At 42.4% G+C, this 21,436-nt stretch overlaps 1 protein-coding gene across 1 annotated transcript in view; it reads right to left on the reverse strand.

The window, feature by feature from the left end:
* Positions 1–1,910: 1,910 nt before the first annotated feature.
* The window catches only part of LOC144083376 (Krueppel-like factor 7), a 29,431-nt gene continuing 9,905 nt past the window's right edge, over positions 1,911–21,436 (reverse strand). The window contains exons 2-4 of the mRNA XM_077611180.1: positions 13,410–14,010; positions 8,449–8,572; positions 1,911–4,542 (exon numbers count right to left, since the gene is read on the reverse strand). Of these exons, the coding sequence (XP_077467306.1) occupies positions 4,491–4,542; positions 8,449–8,572; positions 13,410–14,010 (777 nt within the window). The 3' untranslated portion in view covers positions 1,911–4,490. The remainder of the gene's footprint in view (positions 4,543–8,448; positions 8,573–13,409; positions 14,011–21,436) is intronic.

Here is a 21,436-nt window from a genome sequence, read left to right on the forward strand (position 1 = left end):
GCCTATTTTACGGCACCAGGATCCAATGCATCAACATAATCCAAGTTGCCTTAATGGTTACTAATGACATAAAAGAATTTCTAACGGTGCAAATCGAATAAATCTTGAATGGCAACATCCCTCACAGTAGGTGAGATGTTGCTCAAGGCGGCATATAGAGAGAGGGATTCCTGATGCGAACGCTTCTCTGAAACCTCTAGCGTGATTAGGCTTTAATTACAGAGAGGCACTGTGACACATTCCCTATAATTGTAACTATCCAAGCACAAAATCAAAAGACCCACCCCCCTGTCTCCATAAAACCTCATGATTGCTTGTTGATGTAAATGACCTCTTATGGGTGTCTCAGACATTTCTCTAAAAATACTGCTTGAATCTTAATGAGATCATTCAGTAACGAGCGGAAAGTGGTGATGATACAGTACAGTACTGCAGTACTGGTTGCTTGAAATTACTTTTTGAATGCAAACGTCAGGCAATTGGTTTTAGTTTTCCTCACTGTCATCTTTGGGGGATAATGCAAAATGTACTGTGCTGTGCTGTTTCTGTTGTGTGAGATTCATGACAATTGTTCCTAAAGGTAATAATAACGTGGATAAGTAAGTCGACCATAAAGCATTAGTGATACTTAAATAATGATCATAATTCTGTAATTAAAAACAATTTACTACAGGCTCTATTGAGAAAAAAAGAAGTACAAGGATAACTTTCTAACTTTGTGTGAGTCATCCTGATTATCCACTTGTTTATTGAACACAAGAAATATAAAACAGCACCATATGGTGCAACATCCTTTTCCTTTGTGTGTAAACTGTTCTAACAATTGAAACTAAAATAATGTTATTCTGTGCAAATAAAAAAAAACATAACAATAATTGTGTTATGGTGGGATTAACCTTATTGCACAGCAAGTGTTGCAGACGATATGATATGATGAATGGGGAAGTTTGAACAAATTGTGTCTTATCATGATAATCAGGCACTGATTGACATGTCTGAGATTGCAGCAACAAATTTGTCATTCACTATTGGTCTGTGATGGACGAACACAGTCTTCCTTTATTTAGCTGGGAAAATGAAGACGACAGCAGCGGTCTGTTTCTTGAAGAGCATGCTCAGCAGGACAGCTTTTACGATATTTGCAGAATATTCCACTTCAGATCTCGTGTATCACAGCAGCATTGTAAAACAAATGTGGGGTTGTCCTGCAGTAAAACTACCGAGCTGGAGAACTGTGTGAATTACTGGTTTTGGCTTTACTACTGGGAACTCATGCCAGTGTAACAAAAACACAACGGGTGTTAGACAATAATTCCATCAAATTTCATGTAGTAGTAGCTGTAGTACAGTTCAATAGATAACCAGTCTGTAATTTCTGATAAGAGAGCACATAGTTAACCAGATACATGTAAGCTCCTTGCTGAGTGTGACATTCAATTAGTGTATTAAATATATATATATTAAAAAAAATCTCCTGATGGGAGCTCCTCTTTGCCAGACCCAAGGAGAATTAATACACTGCATGGGACCATTTAGCAGGGAGTAATTACTCCCTAATTAGCCATTACTTATTCGATTAGCCTTTTATCAGCTGGTCATGGTCAAAAGGCAAGAATAGCGCTGAAGCCTTCACACCTTGTTTGCTAACAGATGTAATTACTCAGTATGAGCAGGTGTTTCCAGCCTTGCTGTGAACTATGAATTCACAAGTCACAAAAAGGACAGACAGAAAATAATTCTGGTCTCACTTTTGGGCCAACGTCAAATAAAAAAAAACACGATGGCGCTCCATTGTTGAGAAAGTACTAACTTAGCATTTTTGCCTTCTTGATAAAATGGCGTAGAAGAGTGAAGATGTGATGGATAATAAGTGCATCTTGTTAATGAACAGACCAGTCAGGAAACATTACTACTCCATGCCAAACTGCGTCTACGATTTATTACACATAATTACATTCTTAAATAAAAAAACAAACAGTTCATTGCATAGAGATATTACAATACCAATTTAAAAAAATGAATTATGAAACAAACCAGTAACAAAAATAAATCTTTCTCAATTTTCCATAATAAAGAACATTATCATACCCATACATCATAATATACAAATGATAAATTTGAAACACTTTGTACAGTCAAAAGAAAGGGAGAAACACAAAACAGGAAAATGGAGAAAGGTGTGTACAGGCCTTGGGAGAAGAGGAGTCAAAACTGTTGCTATCTTGTGGAGAGGATATGATGGGAGGGGGAGGCAACAAGGGGGGTCAGCAAAAAAAAGAGTCTGAGTTAAAATTCAGAAGGAGATCAGTGATGGTGAGATCTGCAGCCTGCACCTCACACCGAGCCAGCGTGCATGTGTGAGTGTGGTGTGTACGTACATGTGTGCGCTCTCATGAGGGTGTGCTTGAATGTATGTGCCCAAGTTTGTGTATAAAACAGTTACTGTACAGAGATGCAGTGGTAGTGTTATGATGTGCACAAATGGAGGAAAAAAAACATCAGATATGTTACTTTTTCTTGTTTTCCAAAACCGAGTGCAAATACAGACCAAAATAATTACACACAGGCACAGCATAATTGACAATCATTCATTAAAAGGACACAAAAGTGAACCACAAAAAAATCAAATTAGTATAAAAAAGTAAACATTCACATTTGAAGTCCAAGATTTCCAGCGTACACTTTAGAGACTTAATTGAGTCGATTTCGAACAATGCTGTATTTGGGAAATTTCTGTGCTGCAGTCCTGCGTTGTCGATGACAACATGGAAAACAACCAAAACCACATTTCCACACATTCATTCATTCATGTCAATATTTAAGCCAAAGTATTGAAACATGCATAGAGCTGCCGTTGATGGTGCTAACCACTTTTATTCATTTTGTCTGCATCCAAACATGGACCGAACACTAGTATATCTAGCTAGGGGCTGATCGGGTGCGTTACAAACTATTCAAAAAGTGAATTATGGGTGTTTCTATGTTTTCATTTGACTAAAAAAAATCTATTTCTTTAACAGAAGGCAGAGATTGTACATCATTTGCGCCAAAGCCTCTGGGTGAAAAGGCATTTACGGTACTGGTGTCTGGGATTCGGGAGTAGAGAACCATGAAGGAATGTGACTACGCTTTATTTATTGTATGTAGATGCCTCACTCTTTCCAAATGTTAAAAGCTGAAAGGGCTGTTGTCTTTACCGAGTTTGAACATTTTATTCCTCCCCTCACCTTTACCCTCCATCGGTCACCCAGTGGAAAAGGGCTCTCCAGACCCCCGAGAAGAATGCGTGACATAAGTCACAAGGCGTGACTTTCTAGATAACAATGACGTGGAAAAAGTGGAATGGTGAAGTTTTAACAAGGAGTGATCGGTACGCCATTCACATTTTCAGCTGCACGTGCACAGAAACATTACAGATACATTCACATTGATCTGTTAGCCAATTGATTGGATTTGTCCTCCTACAAGTCCATTCCATGTCCTACAGGACGTAAATCTGTGGAATGTCCCAGGAGATGCATAGGGCCTGATTTACTGGAGAAACTTGGAAGAATTGAAGTTGGCTAAATTGGAACAGTTCTGCATTATGAGCAACACGGTGGGTGGTCGGATGCCAATCACTCTCAAATGCTCGAGAGATCACTTCAGTCATCGACAGTTTTTTATTTGGCTGCGTTCATTTCCAAAGAGTCCTTCAGAATGGTAAATTCCGAACAAATATCAGATCTTTGATTAAAAACAATATAGCCTTTACATACATAGTGATCCTGTCTTTTGACTTGTGCAATGGGCCCAAGTGCTTCCCAGTCAGACAAACGGGGGCCTTTCTTTTTGACAAAGGGTTTGCAAAGAGTCAATTGTGCAATAGGTTCAGCTCCAAATATATGGATATCAGGTTCAAGTTGGAGATGGCCTCTCTTTTGCCAGGAATAGGTTAGAAGGCCATATCCAGATGAAAGTCTTCACGGATTACCTTTCTACCAACAAAGCTCTCTGGATGACCTCAATCAGTTTAGGCAAACAAAAACATCCTCCAATCCAATCAAGTCTGCAATCGCCAGTCAAACAAGCTCCGTTGAACCAGAAGGATTTAGCAATTGATCTAGGTGGGAAGTGAAAAAAGTCGAACAGAAAAGTTGTGATATTATACACCCTTTGAACAAAAAGGCTATGGCAACCCAGCAAGTGCTAAATTGGCTGCATGTAGGACAATGCTGCATGGAAATGAGGCAAAAGTGGACTGAAACCAAGAGCTGCCAACTAAAGGTCCCACTCGAGGAGAGGCAGATGACGCTTCATGGAATCATGTGGGACCCGTGTATTGCCTGCCTTTGTTCAAGCCAATGGCATGGTGTGTCTGCCTCTGCTCCAGAAATGCCAAATATGGAGTTTGACACCAGTCTGAGATCCGTGGTGACAATTTTTCTGCAAGTGATGTGGCCTCTCTTCTTCCTTTCCGCCTCCACTCCCTTCTTCTTCTCTTGTGCTCCTCAGATGTGCCTTTTCATGTGCAGCGCCAAATGATCCGACCGTGAGAAACACCTGCATACAACAGAGGGGGAAACGCTCTTACAAACATGGCGTGGCGGAAAGAGGATCGTTTAGTCAATGGAACAGAGAACTGAGCCATGGGTGTGGATGCAATTAGTCCTCATGTTACTAATTCATAATCAGCATTTCTAGTTGTAGCTCCTAATGATTTGAGCTGTCATGCCATGAGCAACATAAAAGCCGCAAATAACAAACAAGCTAAGGAAAATAAACACTAACGCTTAGTTGCATAACAGACATGTGACTGCCGATGGAATTCTTTCATTCATTCATTTTCTGAACCGTTTATCCTCACAAGGGTCGTGGGAGGTGCTGGAGCCTGACCCAGCTGACTTTGGGCACCAGGCGGGGGACACCCTCAATTGGTGGCCATTCAATTGCAGGGCACGAGGAGACGCACAATTATTCATGCTTGCACTCATACCTAGGGGCAATTTAAAGTGTTTAACCACTCTAACATGTATGTTTTTGGAACATGGAGGAAAACCGGAGTACCTGGGGAAAACCCAGGCAAGCCCAGGGAGAACATGCTAAGTCCACACAGGAAGACCGACCTGGGATCGAATCCAGGACCCCAGAACTGTGAGGCCTACGCACCAACTACTCGTTGTAATTCTCTCAAATCTAAAAATGAAAAATTGCGACATTGCTCCTTAAATGTTTTTTTATGGCATAAGAGTAGACGAGTCCATGTTCATGACATTTTCTGAGTTTTTGTCACTTTAAATGCTACAGTGTACTTACTACACACCAACTGTTTATCCTTAATATGTTTTAGTTCATTTCTGCATAGCCACTGTCATGTACACTAATATAAATCTCGAATAATTTTTTTTAATCAAGATTCAGTAGTCATTCAAGTCAAAAGACGTGTAAAAAAAGTAGGCCTCGATTACCTTTGGTCCAATGTTAACAGACCATAACCTCAGCATACCTAACAAAATCTGATTATTCACCTTTGGCTTTTTCTGAAAATTTTATATGGCCTACTTAACTTTTGGGTAAACCTTTCCAACTGTTAATGTTTTGAGGCTGCCTTGTCCAGACTGTGAAATTCAGCAGTTCCTTATATAGATGTTTAGTTCCATCAGGGAGTACTTGAGAACTGTTTGTTTTTGGCAGTGTTTTGTGCTTGTTCTATTTGACAACTTATCAGCTTTATATCCTGTTGGAGGACCAGTGACTTTCTCAAAATTCCTTATAATCTTCAGATGGGTGTAGTTTTATTTTATATTTGTACACATTTGCCAAATTGTTGGAGAGAAAAATGCGACAAAAATAGTAGGAATGTTCCAAATGGTCATATTGTCTGGCCAAAAACTTTCAAGAATATATAGTACAAGAGTACTATGCTAGATTTTCTAGGAAAGACCTATAAAAACCAATATTAGTAGTAATGAAATAAAAAGACACAAAATCAAATCATTGCCTTATTTTCAGTAGTTAATTGTCATTCATTATTAAATAAAAGCCATTAGATCACTTTACATCCACCATCTCATTATCATCTTACATTACAGAATGCAAATATATATCACATGGTAGCAAAAGATGACAAATCAGAAGAAGTCAGGTGTTATGCTCCCTCAATGTGACTCGAAATGATGTCAGAGACACAATTCCATTAAAATAACATCCTACTGACTTCAAGAATACATTTTCAATTTTAACTCTATGCAAGATATTTGATGCCTTGGTTTGGCCTTTTATTGGTGTTGTAATCTGTGCAATGTGTAGTTAATTATTAAAGCTACCAACAAACAACACATTTGCTCACTTATAATGTTTGTAAACACTGTTTTAGTTACTTATTACTTGCTACTCTGTAAAATAAAGACTTTATTTTATTTGTATGTTTTCATGACCAATTAGAGAAGAGAGTCTCACAGGGTTTTTGTTGAAGGACTTTTTTAATGAATTGTATTAACCCCCAGAGATAGCAGTATTTTAATGTTTTTCACCTTTCTATTATATTGAGTTAACTAATTTGTATCTATGTTGGATAATATTAAAAACATTGTATTTACAAATGTAATTTACCCTGGGACGAACCGATGACCAAGTCCCGCGAGCCTCACAGTTCTGGAGCCGATGATTCTATCTCAGGTGGGTCCCCACTGTGTGTGTTTGAATATTCTCCATGGGTTTGCGTGGTTTTTATCCTCATACTCTGATTTCCTCCCACATGCATGGTAGCCTGGTTGGACACTTTAAATTGCTCCTAGGTATGAGTGTGAATGATTGTCCGTCTACTTGTGCCCTGCGATTGGCTGGGCACCGGTTCAGGGTGTTCCCCACCTGCTGCCCATAGATAGCTGGGGTAGGCTCCAGCATCCCCCAAACTTTTTTTTTACATTGCTCATCCAGATTATGAAAATCCCTTAAATCTAAAAATATTGATGTCAGATTTAGTTTTTTGACCCTTCAAATGGCTTCTTTTCAGCAAGATACAGCTAACTTTCGGGGTGGATCAGTGGCAGACACACTGTAGAGCTACCAGTCATCGGTCTTACTGTCCTACCAGCAAGCATTTCAAGTATGTGTGAATGCATGTGTGTTACTGTCTTACGCCATAAAGCATCGTAGAAAAACACAGGTTGACCAAAAGCCCCACAAGACACTCCGGTGTCCCCCCACCTTTTTATGTAAGTTCAGTGAAACAGATGGTAACGAATGAGTCACAACTTGGGGCACCACACCAGCTGGCACACCATGGGTCTTTCACCCCCTATCACTACTCACCTCCCAAAGCCCCCCTCCCCATCCTGCCTTCTTTTCCCCTCTTCCTTCATCTCAGCAGGATCTGCTTCTAGCCCGTAGGGTTGGGCGCCATGCGACACATGACAGAGATGAGCCCGAATTAGGGAATGTGCCTGCAGCATAGGGGGTGGTGCTCAGATGCAAAAGGGAGATAGGGAATTGGGGGGAGGGTTTACTGTATTTACAGTGTGTCCAACAGACGCCTGCTGATGACAGATGCTTTGATGGCCATGAGGCACTGAGGCGCACAAGAAAAGCTATCAGGTAATGCGCACCCGGTGGCAAAAGACACTTACTGACCAGTTATGTGCTGATAGCCATTATTTAGCACGGTCTATTTAACGGTCAAATTTAGAGCATATGCACATAATTCTGTGGACCAGAGACACCTAAGAATGCAGGTACTTTTCAATAAAGCCTCTGACACTGATATATGGGTCAATATGGCGCCATAAAACTATCTTCATGATGCTGCAGATGCTTTACAACTCTCTCGGATTTATACCGTTGGATGCGCGTTCAACAAGATCACAAAAATGACCTTATCATCCCAGCATCTATTCCCCAGATAACAAAATTGCTGTGAGATCCCCGAGGTGTCAGCAAGGGTCGGATCACAGACAGAGGCTTGTAATTAAAACAGGGCTAAAGATTTTTGTGTCACAGTCAAGCCTGATCTTTTTATAGCAAATAATGGCCTCCGAATGCTTGATGGTTTCGCCAGCCAGGCTGCAAATTAACATTTTGCTTGTGTTTCATTATTAAACATAGGCTGCGGTGACTAATTAAGGTAGGAAAGTCGACAGCAAATTACGTCACATCACCACAGCGCCACTGTTTGAATAATATCTTCATTTCTTTTGTTAAAGAATATGCAGAGCTGGATAAAGCTTCACTCCGGGGCCCCCGATCCATCTGCCAAAGAATTAAATATTTAGACACTGAAATATCGTGTGAGGCAAACTGCTTAGCTGGTCAGTTTACTCTGCTCAAGGACGCTCGGGATCAGAGCAGCAGTCGCAAAATGTTCTGGAAAGTAAAGTAGGCCAGCTTGAGGCTTTATTTACAGAAACATACTGACCTGTATTGAGTACCAACCCCAGTTTAAGTGTGATTGCCAAAAATACATAGACAAACCTGTCGCAGTGGTTGCACTTGAAGGGTTTAGCGCCGGTGTGTTTGCGGTAATGCCTCGTCAGCTCGTCGCTCCGTGCAAAACGCCATTCACAGCCCTCCCACGAGCACTTGTACGGCTTCTCACCTGGATGGGGAAGGGGAATGAAAACACCTGTTTCATAAACAATGATACATTAAGCGAAGGCACATAGACACTGATTATGTCCCAGTGGTGTTTGAATATGCTGAACACACAGTTGGAAATCTTGGAGGGGGGATGGAAGGTCATCAGAAATAGACTAAGGCAACTGCAATGTATTATGTGAATAGTTACGTCTCATTTATTTACGTCATTACGTCATTTATTTTAACATCAAATTTCGTTCATGTTCAAGGTTTTCTTTTTAATAGAAAGAAAAAATGGCACACACCCAACTGTTCATCCATCAATTTTATATCCTGCTACAATAGTAAAGCTATTATTTCAATCTGATTTACTGTATGTCGAAAGGTAGCCTTCACACAGCACTGATCACCTGTCAATCCTTATTCAGACTGGCAGTCCCAAATCTAGCTCACATTTTAGTGCACTTCCTGATCATATCATCTCGACAGAGAGAATCAAATGCAATTAAATTTGATCCCAAACCACATTGTGATGAGATTTGAAAGCTTATACAGCTCATATCCAAAACTGAGCTGGTCTCTCGCAAACGACAGTGTGGAAAGTCAAAAGGAACTTTGAAAATGAATCTATGAATAGTTTGTTGTTTGTGTAAGATCAGTTTTGGTGAATGATGGAGACTAATAGCAGGCACAAGAGACCTTGTTGAACACATTTCCGACAATAATTGTTGGCGGCAAGTGGAGAATTAATCCAATGCATACGAAGAGGTCCGTGACTATTTGCAAAATGTCCACTGTGCAGAAGTAGCCCAAAACAAAGACACCCAAGACTTTATGTTCTGTGCTGAAAAAATGATCGAAGACGTCACCAGTGACTACTTAATGTCGTCTTGACTTACATTACATTCGAGTGTCATGCAAAAACTGCTCAGTACATAGAAAGACTTGGAACAGCACGCTTTGGGCCAACCGGCTTTGGTCAATGAAGCCCTGGGATACAGGGATGCCAGACTGTGTTGCCTAGCAACGGGGCCAAGAGAGCAGGAGTGCATGTTGATACTCGGTGCATGCAACATGAGGAGGCAGTAGTCGGTGCAGCTGGCTGGATCTGGCAACGGCACGCTGCCATGCCACCGGCCAATTACCGGGCATGCCGGCAGAGCATGGAGGCAGTTGCCTAGCAACGGTAACTTAGAGATGTACAAAGGAAGGGGGGAGGGATAGTTAGAGGTGGTATCGGTGGTGGTGCGGAAGGAAGGAGGAAGGGGGGCATTAAGAGACCAGTGCTTGCAGCAATAATAACCACTCAGCTACCGAGTCCTACGACGATATGCTGCCCCCGTTGCCTAGCAACAGAATTTACCTCCCCCACTCTTTCTTTTCCTCAAGATACCCTCGCGAAACAGACAACTACGCTCGCCTCCTCACTCGCACATAAACGCAAATGCACACACGGCTTCCATTCAGAGGAACTGGGTATCAGTGAAAAATGGAGATCAGTGATCTAAATCCATCAGATTAGCCCAAACTCGTGAGCGTAATCAGATTATGCTCTTGTTACGTTTTGGAAAACATGTAATAGTTTATCTTGGATCATTTACTTCAATAAAATTATCTTAAACCCTCTCTCACCGGTGCCATTGAAACGTTTTTAGAAGCCACTGTTCTAACTAGTGGTTCTGTCCAAATGCCACACTTTTAAAATGCAGTCCGAAATAATCAAATTAAATGAAAAAAAAATTATATTTACATCGATAATCTGATAAATGGGTGTTTCCTGAGTCACGATAATCAGATTATGTGTCGTCCCACACTCACACACACACAGACACACACACACACACACACACACACACACACACACACACAAAGGGAATGCTCTACAGCCTCTCAGGTGCCAGTGTTGATCTTAATTGCATTCCGTCCATTAACCGGAGCCAATACTGGGCATCTGGGTCTCAGAGGTCATTAGACATGCTCTCTGAGAGCGCTTTACAGCCTCCAACCTACAACTAGCATTCTAGCCTTTGATATGAGAGTGGAATGAGGGTTGGGGGTGGTTGCATGAAAGGAAAAAGATTAGAAATGCGGGGCATGCTAAAGAGAGCCATGAGGTCAGCTCAAATATTCATGTACACATCAAAAGACAACTTGTAAATTATTTTAAAATCACTAAGAGGAGCAGTTGCTTGATCATTTATAGTAGTTGGGAGTGATTATCCCATGGTGACTATGGAAATAAATCTGCCGGTGTAACCCTGACAGTAGGTGTCCAATGTTGGACACAGTAAGGAAGATTGGAACGGTCATGAAGTGTGACAATGCAACAAGCTTTCATCAATGTTGACTTGAAATAATACTGCATGTGCCGATCTAATGTGTCCAATAGCTGTAAATTACAGTGAAGCGGCTACGCTTATATCAAGTAAAAGATGGAGTTTAAGTACTTCTGTCACGAGAGACACACAAGAGGATAGAAGAGGGTGATGGAGGATGTTGAATGAGCGTCAGAGGAAGAATATCTCAAGCAGCCTTGTGTTTTAGCTGTCCCCTCAACCTGCTCCCTATCTAATTGTACCACTCCTTATCTGCAATAAGCCTATTCACAAAAAGCTCTACAGGGCAATGCTATTCCACGCCGACTCGCCTAATTCCAGATTAAATCGTCGCCTTTTCTCCGGCGGTAATTTATGGAAATAACAAGTAAGAAAAAGAGGATTTGAGTAATGACATCTTAAAATGTGTCAGGATAATAGCGCAGAGACTGAGAGAGCTGTTGCTTGACAAAAAGAGTCGCTGCCTTATAATACCCGTGCCATTTGACTTTTGTCTTAACTTGTTAACACATCACCTTTTTTGCACCCAAGTCGATGACTAAAACATCTTTGTGGTCCGTTTTGTCAAAATACAGTTTTAGGTGGGTCAACAACAAAAGCTTGAAATTGCTGTTTTGACTGCTACTTCAACGGTTAAATCAATCATTGTGTTGTGTGTTCGCCGTGTATATTTAGGGCCCCAAAAGGTGCAAAATTACAGACAAATTGACTTGAGCATGGGAAAATAAGCATGCACAATAAGTCCAAAATGCCTATAGTTGCAACCACCTAACAGTAAACATACACTCACACCATGGGTCCATTGGGAATCTCCTGGTTGACCTTGTTGACCCTTTAGGCAGGTGTGTTCAATTGTTCACTTATTCTCGCAAGGTCGCTAACCACATTCGATACAATTCACAAAATAGCCTTTGACAACATGAACAGTATTTCGTATTTTCCATTGACTTTAATACAACAACTAAATCAATGAAATTTCCACATACTCACAAATCGTGAATCATTATGCGCAAAAAAATAAAATTGGTATTTGTTACATGAGGAGCTGTTTAAAAATTTTGAACCGGAGTTTCTACCAATCTGCTCTAACATTCTAAATAGTTTGACATAATCTCAAAATGATACATAATAGGTTCCCAATTTACGAACATCCAATTTGAAACATTCGGAGATATGAACATCATCTGATTGGTCTATATTTTCACGCCTATAGAGCACACTTAAAATTCTAACATTTTTACGGGCGCCCATTGAGCCGAAGTGCCTTGTGTATGGGCCAATTCCTTCTGCCTCAGTAGTACATGTAGTACCTATATAATTGGTACTTTGTTCAATTTACGAACAAATTGACTTGCAAACGATCATCTGAAACCAATTGTCTTTGTATTTTGGGACCCTATTGTATAGCGCGAGAGGTTGGCCTGTGTTTCTTTACAAAGTAGCTGTATGGCCAGACCACAAAGTAATAACAGGACCTCCTGTCCTTTAATACGTTCCAAGTGTGAGACATTTGTGAATACATGCAACTTTTCCAACCAAAGTAATTGTGAATTTTACGTTTGCCCATGAAAAGCAAAGATGGTTCCTGAAAGAGCCTTGTCGCTCTGCAAATTAGTTAATTGTACAGATGCGCTGTACTGTCACAAACTTATCCAGGCAACGACGAAACCGAGGATCACTTGCAATATTTTACTAGCTGGCTACAATACAGCAAAGAATAACACTGTGACTCACTTTGGGGAATTAGTGTCACAGGGCCAGTCATTTTTTTGGTAATGCCAACCAAATTAATTGACCCAAGTGAAGCATCTGAATGTGACAGGGACTGTTTTCCTTCTACACTACTACTATGTTTTTTTTTTGTTCAGTAGGTTACACTAGCATTTACTCTACTCACACAGGGCACTGCGGGCTGATTTTTTCATCGGCCTAGACAAACGTATCAGGTTTGGAAAGACAGCTTAAGAGGATGGCAAGGCCTGTCTTAACACACAACAGTATAAGCCAATATGCCATGACCTTCCGCCATAACTGTTATGTCTGAAACATATTTGTAGTTTCTGGATGATTACAGTCCCAGCAAAAGGTGGCCTGTCGCTGACCTAGACCTGCAGCAGGCTTGAGTCAGAGAATAAGGCTGGAAATAAAGATGGGAATGGCAGGTGGCCTATCCGGGTCAATCCATCCATCACGGTGCAGTTACTCAGATAGAGGACAGCTTTCCGACAGGGGTCTGAGTGGTTTGGGCTGGAGATGGAGGAGTGAGAGAGTTATGGCTTGAGGCCCTCCCCCTTCGTTCTCGTCAAAAACCTTGTCACTTGTCCTTCGGCTAGAAGGAGTGATACAAGAGGTGGTTTTATTTTCCCACAAGTTCTCTTTTCATATTCCATCTTGCTCACTAAAAATGTAAACGTCATGGAATCTTACCGCAACAATAGAAGTCTAACAAACACAAGACCGCATGAACAGAGGTCCTAAAATCGGCCAAAAAAAGGTTGTGCGGGTCATAAAAGCCCTTACCTGTGTGTGTCCTCTGGTGGGCTTTTAAGTGGGAGCTTTTGGTGTAAACCTTCCTGCAGCCGTTGAACTGACAGCGATGGATCCTCTTCTTGTTCTCTGGCAGCTCACCTAGCACGCAGGCTGCACCCTCATCTTCGTCTTTTACCTGCACATGTAGCGGGTGTGCTGCCACCAGCCGAGCGGCGCTAAGCCCGACCTTCCTGGCCACTAACTTGAGGGTGAGCGTCCCATCAGAAGACGTCGTTAGGGATGGGTTAGGTTTGACCAGATGCCGACCTAGTTCTGGCGAGGAGGGGGGCGTCAAGGAGGTGACGGCGCTGAGCTGGGCCTGATGAACCCCTTCCATCCCTTCTGTGGATTCTGGTACCATTGGTTCAGTTTTTATTGATGTAACAGGGGGTAAGTTCTTCCGTGTGGGGCAGCATATCATCGCCGGTGGACTTGGGGGCTCGTGTATGCTAGGGAGTAGGACATCTGCTAGCTCTTCTTCGCCGTCCTCCTTTAAGTAAGCTGGGGTCAAGAGTCCATCCAAGTCATGGTCAAACAGTTCCGACAGTCGTTTGGGCTCCGTCTGTAGATAGCGCTCCAACTCCAGGCAGGTCTGGAAGAGATAATAATAGAAAAACGCTCACTCTCCAATCCAAATTAATAACCATCCATCATCGGGTATGCCATCATGCTCTTTTAGGGCACACTACATATTTGGGTGCTCACACACTTTACTAGAAATCCCTGGCAGTGATTATACACTGATTGATTGTGAGCTCAATAAGAGACACCCTAAACTGCACATAATTCTTATCAAACATTTCATTGTGCTGTGACGAGCATGCCTGTGTCAGCTTCCAGCAAGCTTGGATCAGAAGATTAATTCCTCCGTATTTACGGTCGGCTTCTTTGCAATTACTCTCCGCACCTAATCATAGAGGCCAAACAAAAGATTGACATGCCTGGACCCTGTGGGAGACCATTATTTTACACTACGTCGAAAAGCTTCTATGAGGCAAGCTGGCCAGGGAGGGAGGCGTCAAATGTCCAAAGATAAAGCTATTATGTGCGGGGAGACGGCGCCAGTTTGATCCCAGGGATCGTTGTGTTTCGCTTGTAGTTGCTAACCCGTTTTGACAGCTGAGATGGAAGCGAGCTGCACTGGCGGGTGCGTACTTCTCCCCACTTCATTTGTGTGTAAATAGGCACTGACACAAAGAGTAGCTGGTCCCATTATCAGAAATAAGGTTGTACAGACTGAACACATCAGAGACATTTACACACCCCATCCCCTGCTCCCCCATTTCTCTTCCATCCTTGTTTGCACCTTCTAAAAATAAAATCACACTTTTTTTCTCTTGCAGATGGAATATATCTTCCAGGAACAAAAGGTTTCTGTTTTTTTTCTTTGTTTACATGATTTGCATACTGACATCAAATTAAAAGCTACCTCCCTGTGACACACGCCTACAGAAAAGGATTTCTACATCGCTGTTAGGGAACTCACTATAAATATGTACTTTATATTATATTTCATACTTGTGTCCTACACTTACTCTCCACTGTCTGTTTTGTTTTGTTTTGCCTCACTTTTCAGGACTCTCCTTGTGCTGGAATCCTTCCCAAGGTGAGCACTAATTATCCTCCTAAATTTCTTGAAGAAAGCGCTGAGGACTGCAAAGCAAGGTGAGTGTGTGTGTGGGAGATAGTCCAAGCACGCAGGAAAGAGGATTGAAGAGGAGAAGTGGGAGGGAGAGGCGAGAGTGGAAAGTGAGTAGAGCAACAGCAGCGACTCTGTGAAAGAAGCCAGAGAGCGGAGGAAGGTCTTGACTTCATTTTCTCCACAGGGGAAATGGGGGAGTGAATCCTTTTTGCAAGTGTGACATTTGCTATAAGAAGGTCTTGTCAATGGAGACTCGCACATAGACATGGGGGCATTGAGGTGTACAAAAAGACATGCTAGATACAAGGTACAATGTGGGTTGATGTGTTGGCTTGCTGGCTGTAAAAATACACGAGGTGGCACGAGTTCAACAATAGTGTGGCTCCCGTCTGCCGCACTCGCTTCCTCCTGTCACTCCATGAGGCACCACAACCCCATCACCCTCTTGTCCCCCAGGTGGTGACATTAACGTTGTTTTTAGAGGAGGTCATGTTGTTGATCTGCGGCCTGTGTGTATACCTCTGGCTGCACAATGTGGATGGCGCTAGGTCGTGTGTGGAGGAGAAGCATAATTATGCTACTCTGGGTAAAATTATTCAATGCTTGTGCTTTTTGAGCGAACACCTACTGCACACTCATGCATAAACAAACTATCTTTGCTAATCTGTTGCCCTGAAGTATAGAGAGAGCAAAAGAGAGAGAGAGGGGGAGACAAGTGAGACTACTTGGCGGAGTGCCTGTCTGGAGGGCCGACATTTACTGGTCCTCCACAAAGCCAAGTTCCATTTTCCTAATGGGCTTTTTGCTTTGCTTCCTTTAAGGGAGCCGGAATGAGGCAGGATCGCCTGCTGAATGAGAGGTGGCAGCATTGATGCTGCATTTGTCGCATTTCCATGACCACATTGTCCAGGTCTTAAATGTCTTTGCCCACACAATATCAAGTAAGGGGAGAAATATGTAATGTATGTGTGTGGATGAGTAGTTGGAGTGAAATAATTTTATGGTATACTGCTCTGGGTGATGTTTACAACAAGGTCCAAAAGTAAATGTTTTTCTTGTCTTCTGACCGAGTGCTGACTAGTCCAGGTTGTACCTTCACTGATCTGAGATTTGCTCCATTTTTCTCATGGCCCCAGTATGGACAACAGGTCTAGGTGTGGATGAATGAATGGATTGTAAATACAGACACAACATTGGCAAGTTGACAGCACCGCTTCGTTAAAAAAAGATAATACTGTACCGCTTGGTGGAGTACATTTTAACACCAATCTTTATTATACCGGTGAGTAATCCTAATTGGTAATTTACCAATTTACCTTACCAATTTTGTGTTAGATGATGTATTTATTAATGTCCAGAGAGCAGTTTCTTTCCAACATTACTTTGTTGCTCTATTCATAGCAACAATTTAAGATGCTTTGTGTGCCGTCCGAAGCTAAATATTCTCAGCTGTGGATCACTTAGCAACACTTACCTGTATTTTTGCCTGAGTTGCTGCTCCTTGGTTATAAAATATGACAGGAGGAAACAAGTATTTGCAGGACAAAGGGGAAATTAAAAAGGCATTTCTCTACCTTTATGTCCGTTCATCTGTTTTAATGAGCGTAGTGTTCAGAAATGGCACATATTATCAGTTGGTTTTCTTCACATAGATTACCATAGTTTATAGCATTTAATCTTCTTTACAAGTCCCTTTTGGTTTTTTTGAACAGGGGTTCATGTGTTTTTTTCTTTAACCAAAAGCTTCTGCACTGACTGAAACAACCCACAGGTATTGTATATTGTGCATGCACACCTTTGGTTCTAAAATAGAGCAGGTGTGACATGAGCAGACAGACAGACTGCCTGCCTAGAAAACAGGCTAAGCCTCACCTCCCTTCTCTTGTGGGGCCCTCGGCCTGGCAGCTGATGCCCTCTCCCCCGTCGCCTCCCTCCACCCGCCTGCCATCGCCATCAAAGCACAGGCTGCCTCCCAACTGTTAGCTCCCCGCTACGCTGCTAATAAAAAGCCCGAGTTATAAATATGAACAGAGGAGCGTGCATAATGCCCTGAAGGAGCACCCAAAACACCACTAAACAGATAAATGTAATGGGATGGATATGGCTCATTAATTTTAGGATGCTTAGTTTTTACAGATGCTGTGATAGAGACAAGGTGTTATGAATAATATAAAAAGCATTGGACTACATTTAAAAGCAAAGAGGTTTACATGGAATGGAAGGGCGAACCAATTCATCTCCTTTGTCTTTTTAGAGGCTCCACTATTGCTGAGTAATATGGATTTTTTTTCCACATGTAAATTCTTAGACTCATCGATTCTGCATTATTTAGCATAACAAGCGACATCCTGTTAATGGCAAGTCAAAGATCAATAAAATATTTAAAAAACAAACTGTCCTCTGGAGTCATTTCTGATGTAACAGAATTTGTTTTGCTGATGACTTTGTCCAATTTGTGCTTTTAAACTCATGAAGGTTTTTCCACAAATGGAAGGAAAAAGCATGGTAACGTGTAGAGCTTGCTTTTGTAGTTCATGTACATGAGAGCTTGGGGTCAACTTTACTCTCTTATTCTTTTGATGCAGAGTCCTGCTGTGTGTGTTTTATCCGGTCGAGGTGCTACCGGCCTCCCATTGATCTTGGGTCGAACCATCACTTTGAGGTGACAGCTAAATGACCATCAGCCCTGGGCGCGGACCATCTCACCATCATCCTTTGTGAGTGTGTATGTGAGCATGTGTGTGTGTTTGCATTGCAGTGACTAATCGATAGGGAATGATGCCTGCATAGAGCTCATCAACGGTGGCAATCGCAGCAGACAGACTGTAATCTATAGCTTCGCTGAGCAATACTTACATGGTGCCCCCCCACATGCGTGCACACAACATCCAAAAAGATCTCCCCCACCGCCCCTTTCCTGCTAAGCTCGCCTTTAGGCTCTTGCTCATGCACCCCCTGCGAAGTGTAGACTCCCCAGAGAGCAGTGCGGTGTCATCGTGGCGAAGCAGGCCGCAGGGCCCAAAGGGAGGCAATGGTTAATTTTCCTCAACACCAATATGTGCGCCCCTTGATTTACCCGACATTCTCAAAAGATTCACTGGCAGGGGTGCACAGTTTGGCCAGGAGGTATCTTAGAGGCCCTGATGGGGCTCAGGAGCAGTAAAAAGGAGGGAAAGACACAAAGAGAAGAGAGCTACATGGGAGAGAGGAAACTCATTTATCTGCCTTCTGAGAGGTGAGACGTGTAGAGGAAAAGGGGAGGTAGTGTGAGGGGTGAAAAATCTCCCAACATTACACTGCAGATTAAAGTTACAGATAGCCAGGAGGAGATACTCCAGATCGACCAACAGCTACGTCTCTGCCGGCAAGTGAGCCTTACCTAGCCCCAGATAACATGTCGCGGAAACAGCTTAATTACACACTCGGCCTTATCGGTAGACATTAGCCCAGCAGTGATAATCAGTGCCAGCGTCAGGCCCTTCCGTCAAAGTCACGTGGCGCTTTCAGATAGAGTGGGCACCAGGCTGATAACACACATCACCGCTTGTTATATCAGAATTTGCTGATGGGCTTTGAGAGGATAGAGCACAAGCACTTGTAAAAACCTGACTAGTCTTTTGCTTCTAGGAAACATGTAGTAGAACACGTTTTTTGTATTCAATTCAATCGTCTTGATTGATGCGTATAAGACTTAGAATATACCTACAAAATTTTATTCTGATCCATCCTTGCGTAACTGAAAAAAACAAGAACCACTTGAGCAGTTTTAAGAATATGCTCTTTTCTTTTCCCAGTATCTTGTGAACACATGATTACAAACAAATGTACTCATTTGAATGCATTTGCAACATGATGTAAATACTGTCTTACTGTTGGGGCTCCACACAGTGTCTTGAATACAGAGAAGCAGTAGTTTAATGCCTGGAGCTGTCTTAAAGTATGCGGTATCCTAGAAGAAAGTTCATATATATATTTTTTTCTATTTAATGTGAACCAAATGAAGGCTCCCCTTCGTTGAGTTGAACAGAGTTCTGGAGGGCTCAGGGTACAACAAGTGCATACATAAAGACCGAAGCCAATCGGTCTGAAAGGCGTGCGACAAAGGGTGGAAAATGTGTTTTTGTTCTGCCAGTAAGGACGATGATTTGGGAAGTGAGTGTATAAGAGGATCGAGAGCTCAAGACAGATGAGAAACGATGGAGAGGAAGGATGAAGAAGCAGTAAAAAGGAGAGTGGCAAAGAGAATAGTGGCAAAGACAGGGAGGGGAGAGGTATAATCCGAGCACCAGGCAGGGAAGTCTCTTTAACTGGATTTGGGTGAGCTGTTGTTTATCAGTGTACGATTGGCCAAGTGGCCCCTCTTAGCTGTCAAAACCACCCTAATCTAATCACGAGCCATTTCAGCCCTTTTCCACCAACATGCACGTGTGTGCGGGGCAGGGACCGCCATGCATGCAGGGGGGTCTGCGACAACAGCGGTTTTACAGCTTGCGCTGGGATTTGGGGAAGCTGTGCTCCGGATGTAGGGGACCCCATTGTGCAAGGCAGACTGGCTAATCTTCATTACCGCACACAATGGCGGGTCCAAAGAGCGAGTCCTTGGCTGCAAAAGGCACGGGGAAACAAAAGAGTGGCGAGCGGTGAACGAGAGCGGGCAGGAAGGCGGGTTGACAATAACATGGCGACAGATAAAGGGAACAGTGAAGCGGAAAAACTCTTACTCATACAGCGAGCATCAGAAAAGGCAGCTCAGCAGCACAATCACGTACCGGCTGAAACTCTGGCACTGTGCCACCACTGATAAGGTTCATTCATTTATACATGCCAAATTAGGGAACCATTTGGAATGCTTTAACCACGGGGAACATCGCACAGCAGACCACCGTGGTCTATAATTTCATTAAAAAAAACTCCAAAATAAAAAAGCAGGTGAATGGGACTCCTCAAGGTGAATTGGCTTCAAAAGTACTTGATGTGCTCTAAGGGTTCATCAAGTTCAAATATTTTAGTCGATATTACTTTCCCAAGAAAAAGCTAATCACATTACTTATATTCTTCCAGAACCGTTTCAGTATTGTAGTGCCTTGAGATACAACAGGTTTAAGATGAAGGAAATCATTCGAACCATTTCTGACTAGACATAACTGTACGGTGGGCAGAATGCGAACTTGTTTATAATAACACAGGTGAAACAGACAGCATAAAAGTACTACAAGTGATATATTTTTGAGTTGGTAGGTTTTGACACATTGCAGTGAATGGTATTTTTTTCTGTCTCTTTCAATGTCCCCAGGTGGTAAACAACCATAAAGCGCAGCACAAAGGTAATGCAAGTTTAAAAAGGTTGATTTTTTGCCCAAATTAAATATTTAACGATGTCTATTCTGTATTGTTTTGTAAAGTACAATAAAAGGAGTGCTATTATCATTCCTCTCAATGAGAAAAGATAAGAAAGGAGTGTTGTTAATTATGGCCATTGTCCAGGAATGAATTACAACCAATTACGAATAGATGACAATTAAAATTTAGTGATGCGTTGATTTAACACTAAAAATCTCATTGTGGTTGACTGGTCTGTACAACAGTGTACATACAGATACACAACCATGTGTTGACACCAGCTTGACTTTCCGTGCACCCGTATGAGCAGGTGGGACACTTCTGTCCCGTCTTTTTTTCCCACAGCAACACTTTTAAGACAAAACAGAGTGGGAAAGATTGGCCCAAGCTGCTTAAAATATTGAAAGATACCACCAAGCTGCCGGGCACTCCGCCAAGCGGTGAGTGAGTTGATGTTGCTCATGGATGGGCGGATGCGGGATGAACCCACTCACCCCTTCGCTGCAGCAGCATAAACCGTCTGCACCCCAATTTCACCTCCACAACAAAGGCTTGCTGGATGAGCTGCAAAGGTAGCGTCACTTTTGACCTTTACCTTTGCATTTAACTGTGGTTGTGCAAGTGTCAGTGTGCCATAATAAAACACACCAACAAATACACACACACATGCAAACAAGGGAACAACTGCAAAACAAAATATTCAAAAGCAAACTCTTACTGCTGTTCACATAAACCCAATAAACCCTTGCTCTGTCGCTGTGCCTCTCTCACACACGTACACACGCGAGTGAAAATTATTGATGTGCTCTCTTATAAAACAGTGGCTGGTCCCTGAAGTATTCCTGGCAACATCACGGGCTGAAAATAGCTACCGACCCAAATAACTTTCCCCGATGGAACGGAGACAGAGCCAGACCACTGCCACAGGCAACTGGCTTTACTAATTGGCATCATTTTACAATGAAATAATATCTAAGACGCAATAGTGGTAAACTAAAGAGCAAGAGGATGTGCTGTCTAGCCATGCACAAGTCTG

Source organism: Stigmatopora argus, chromosome 1 (genome assembly GCF_051989625.1).
Source record: "Stigmatopora argus isolate UIUO_Sarg chromosome 1, RoL_Sarg_1.0, whole genome shotgun sequence".
In the NCBI taxonomy this organism is placed as follows: domain Eukaryota; kingdom Metazoa; phylum Chordata; class Actinopteri; order Syngnathiformes; family Syngnathidae; genus Stigmatopora; species Stigmatopora argus.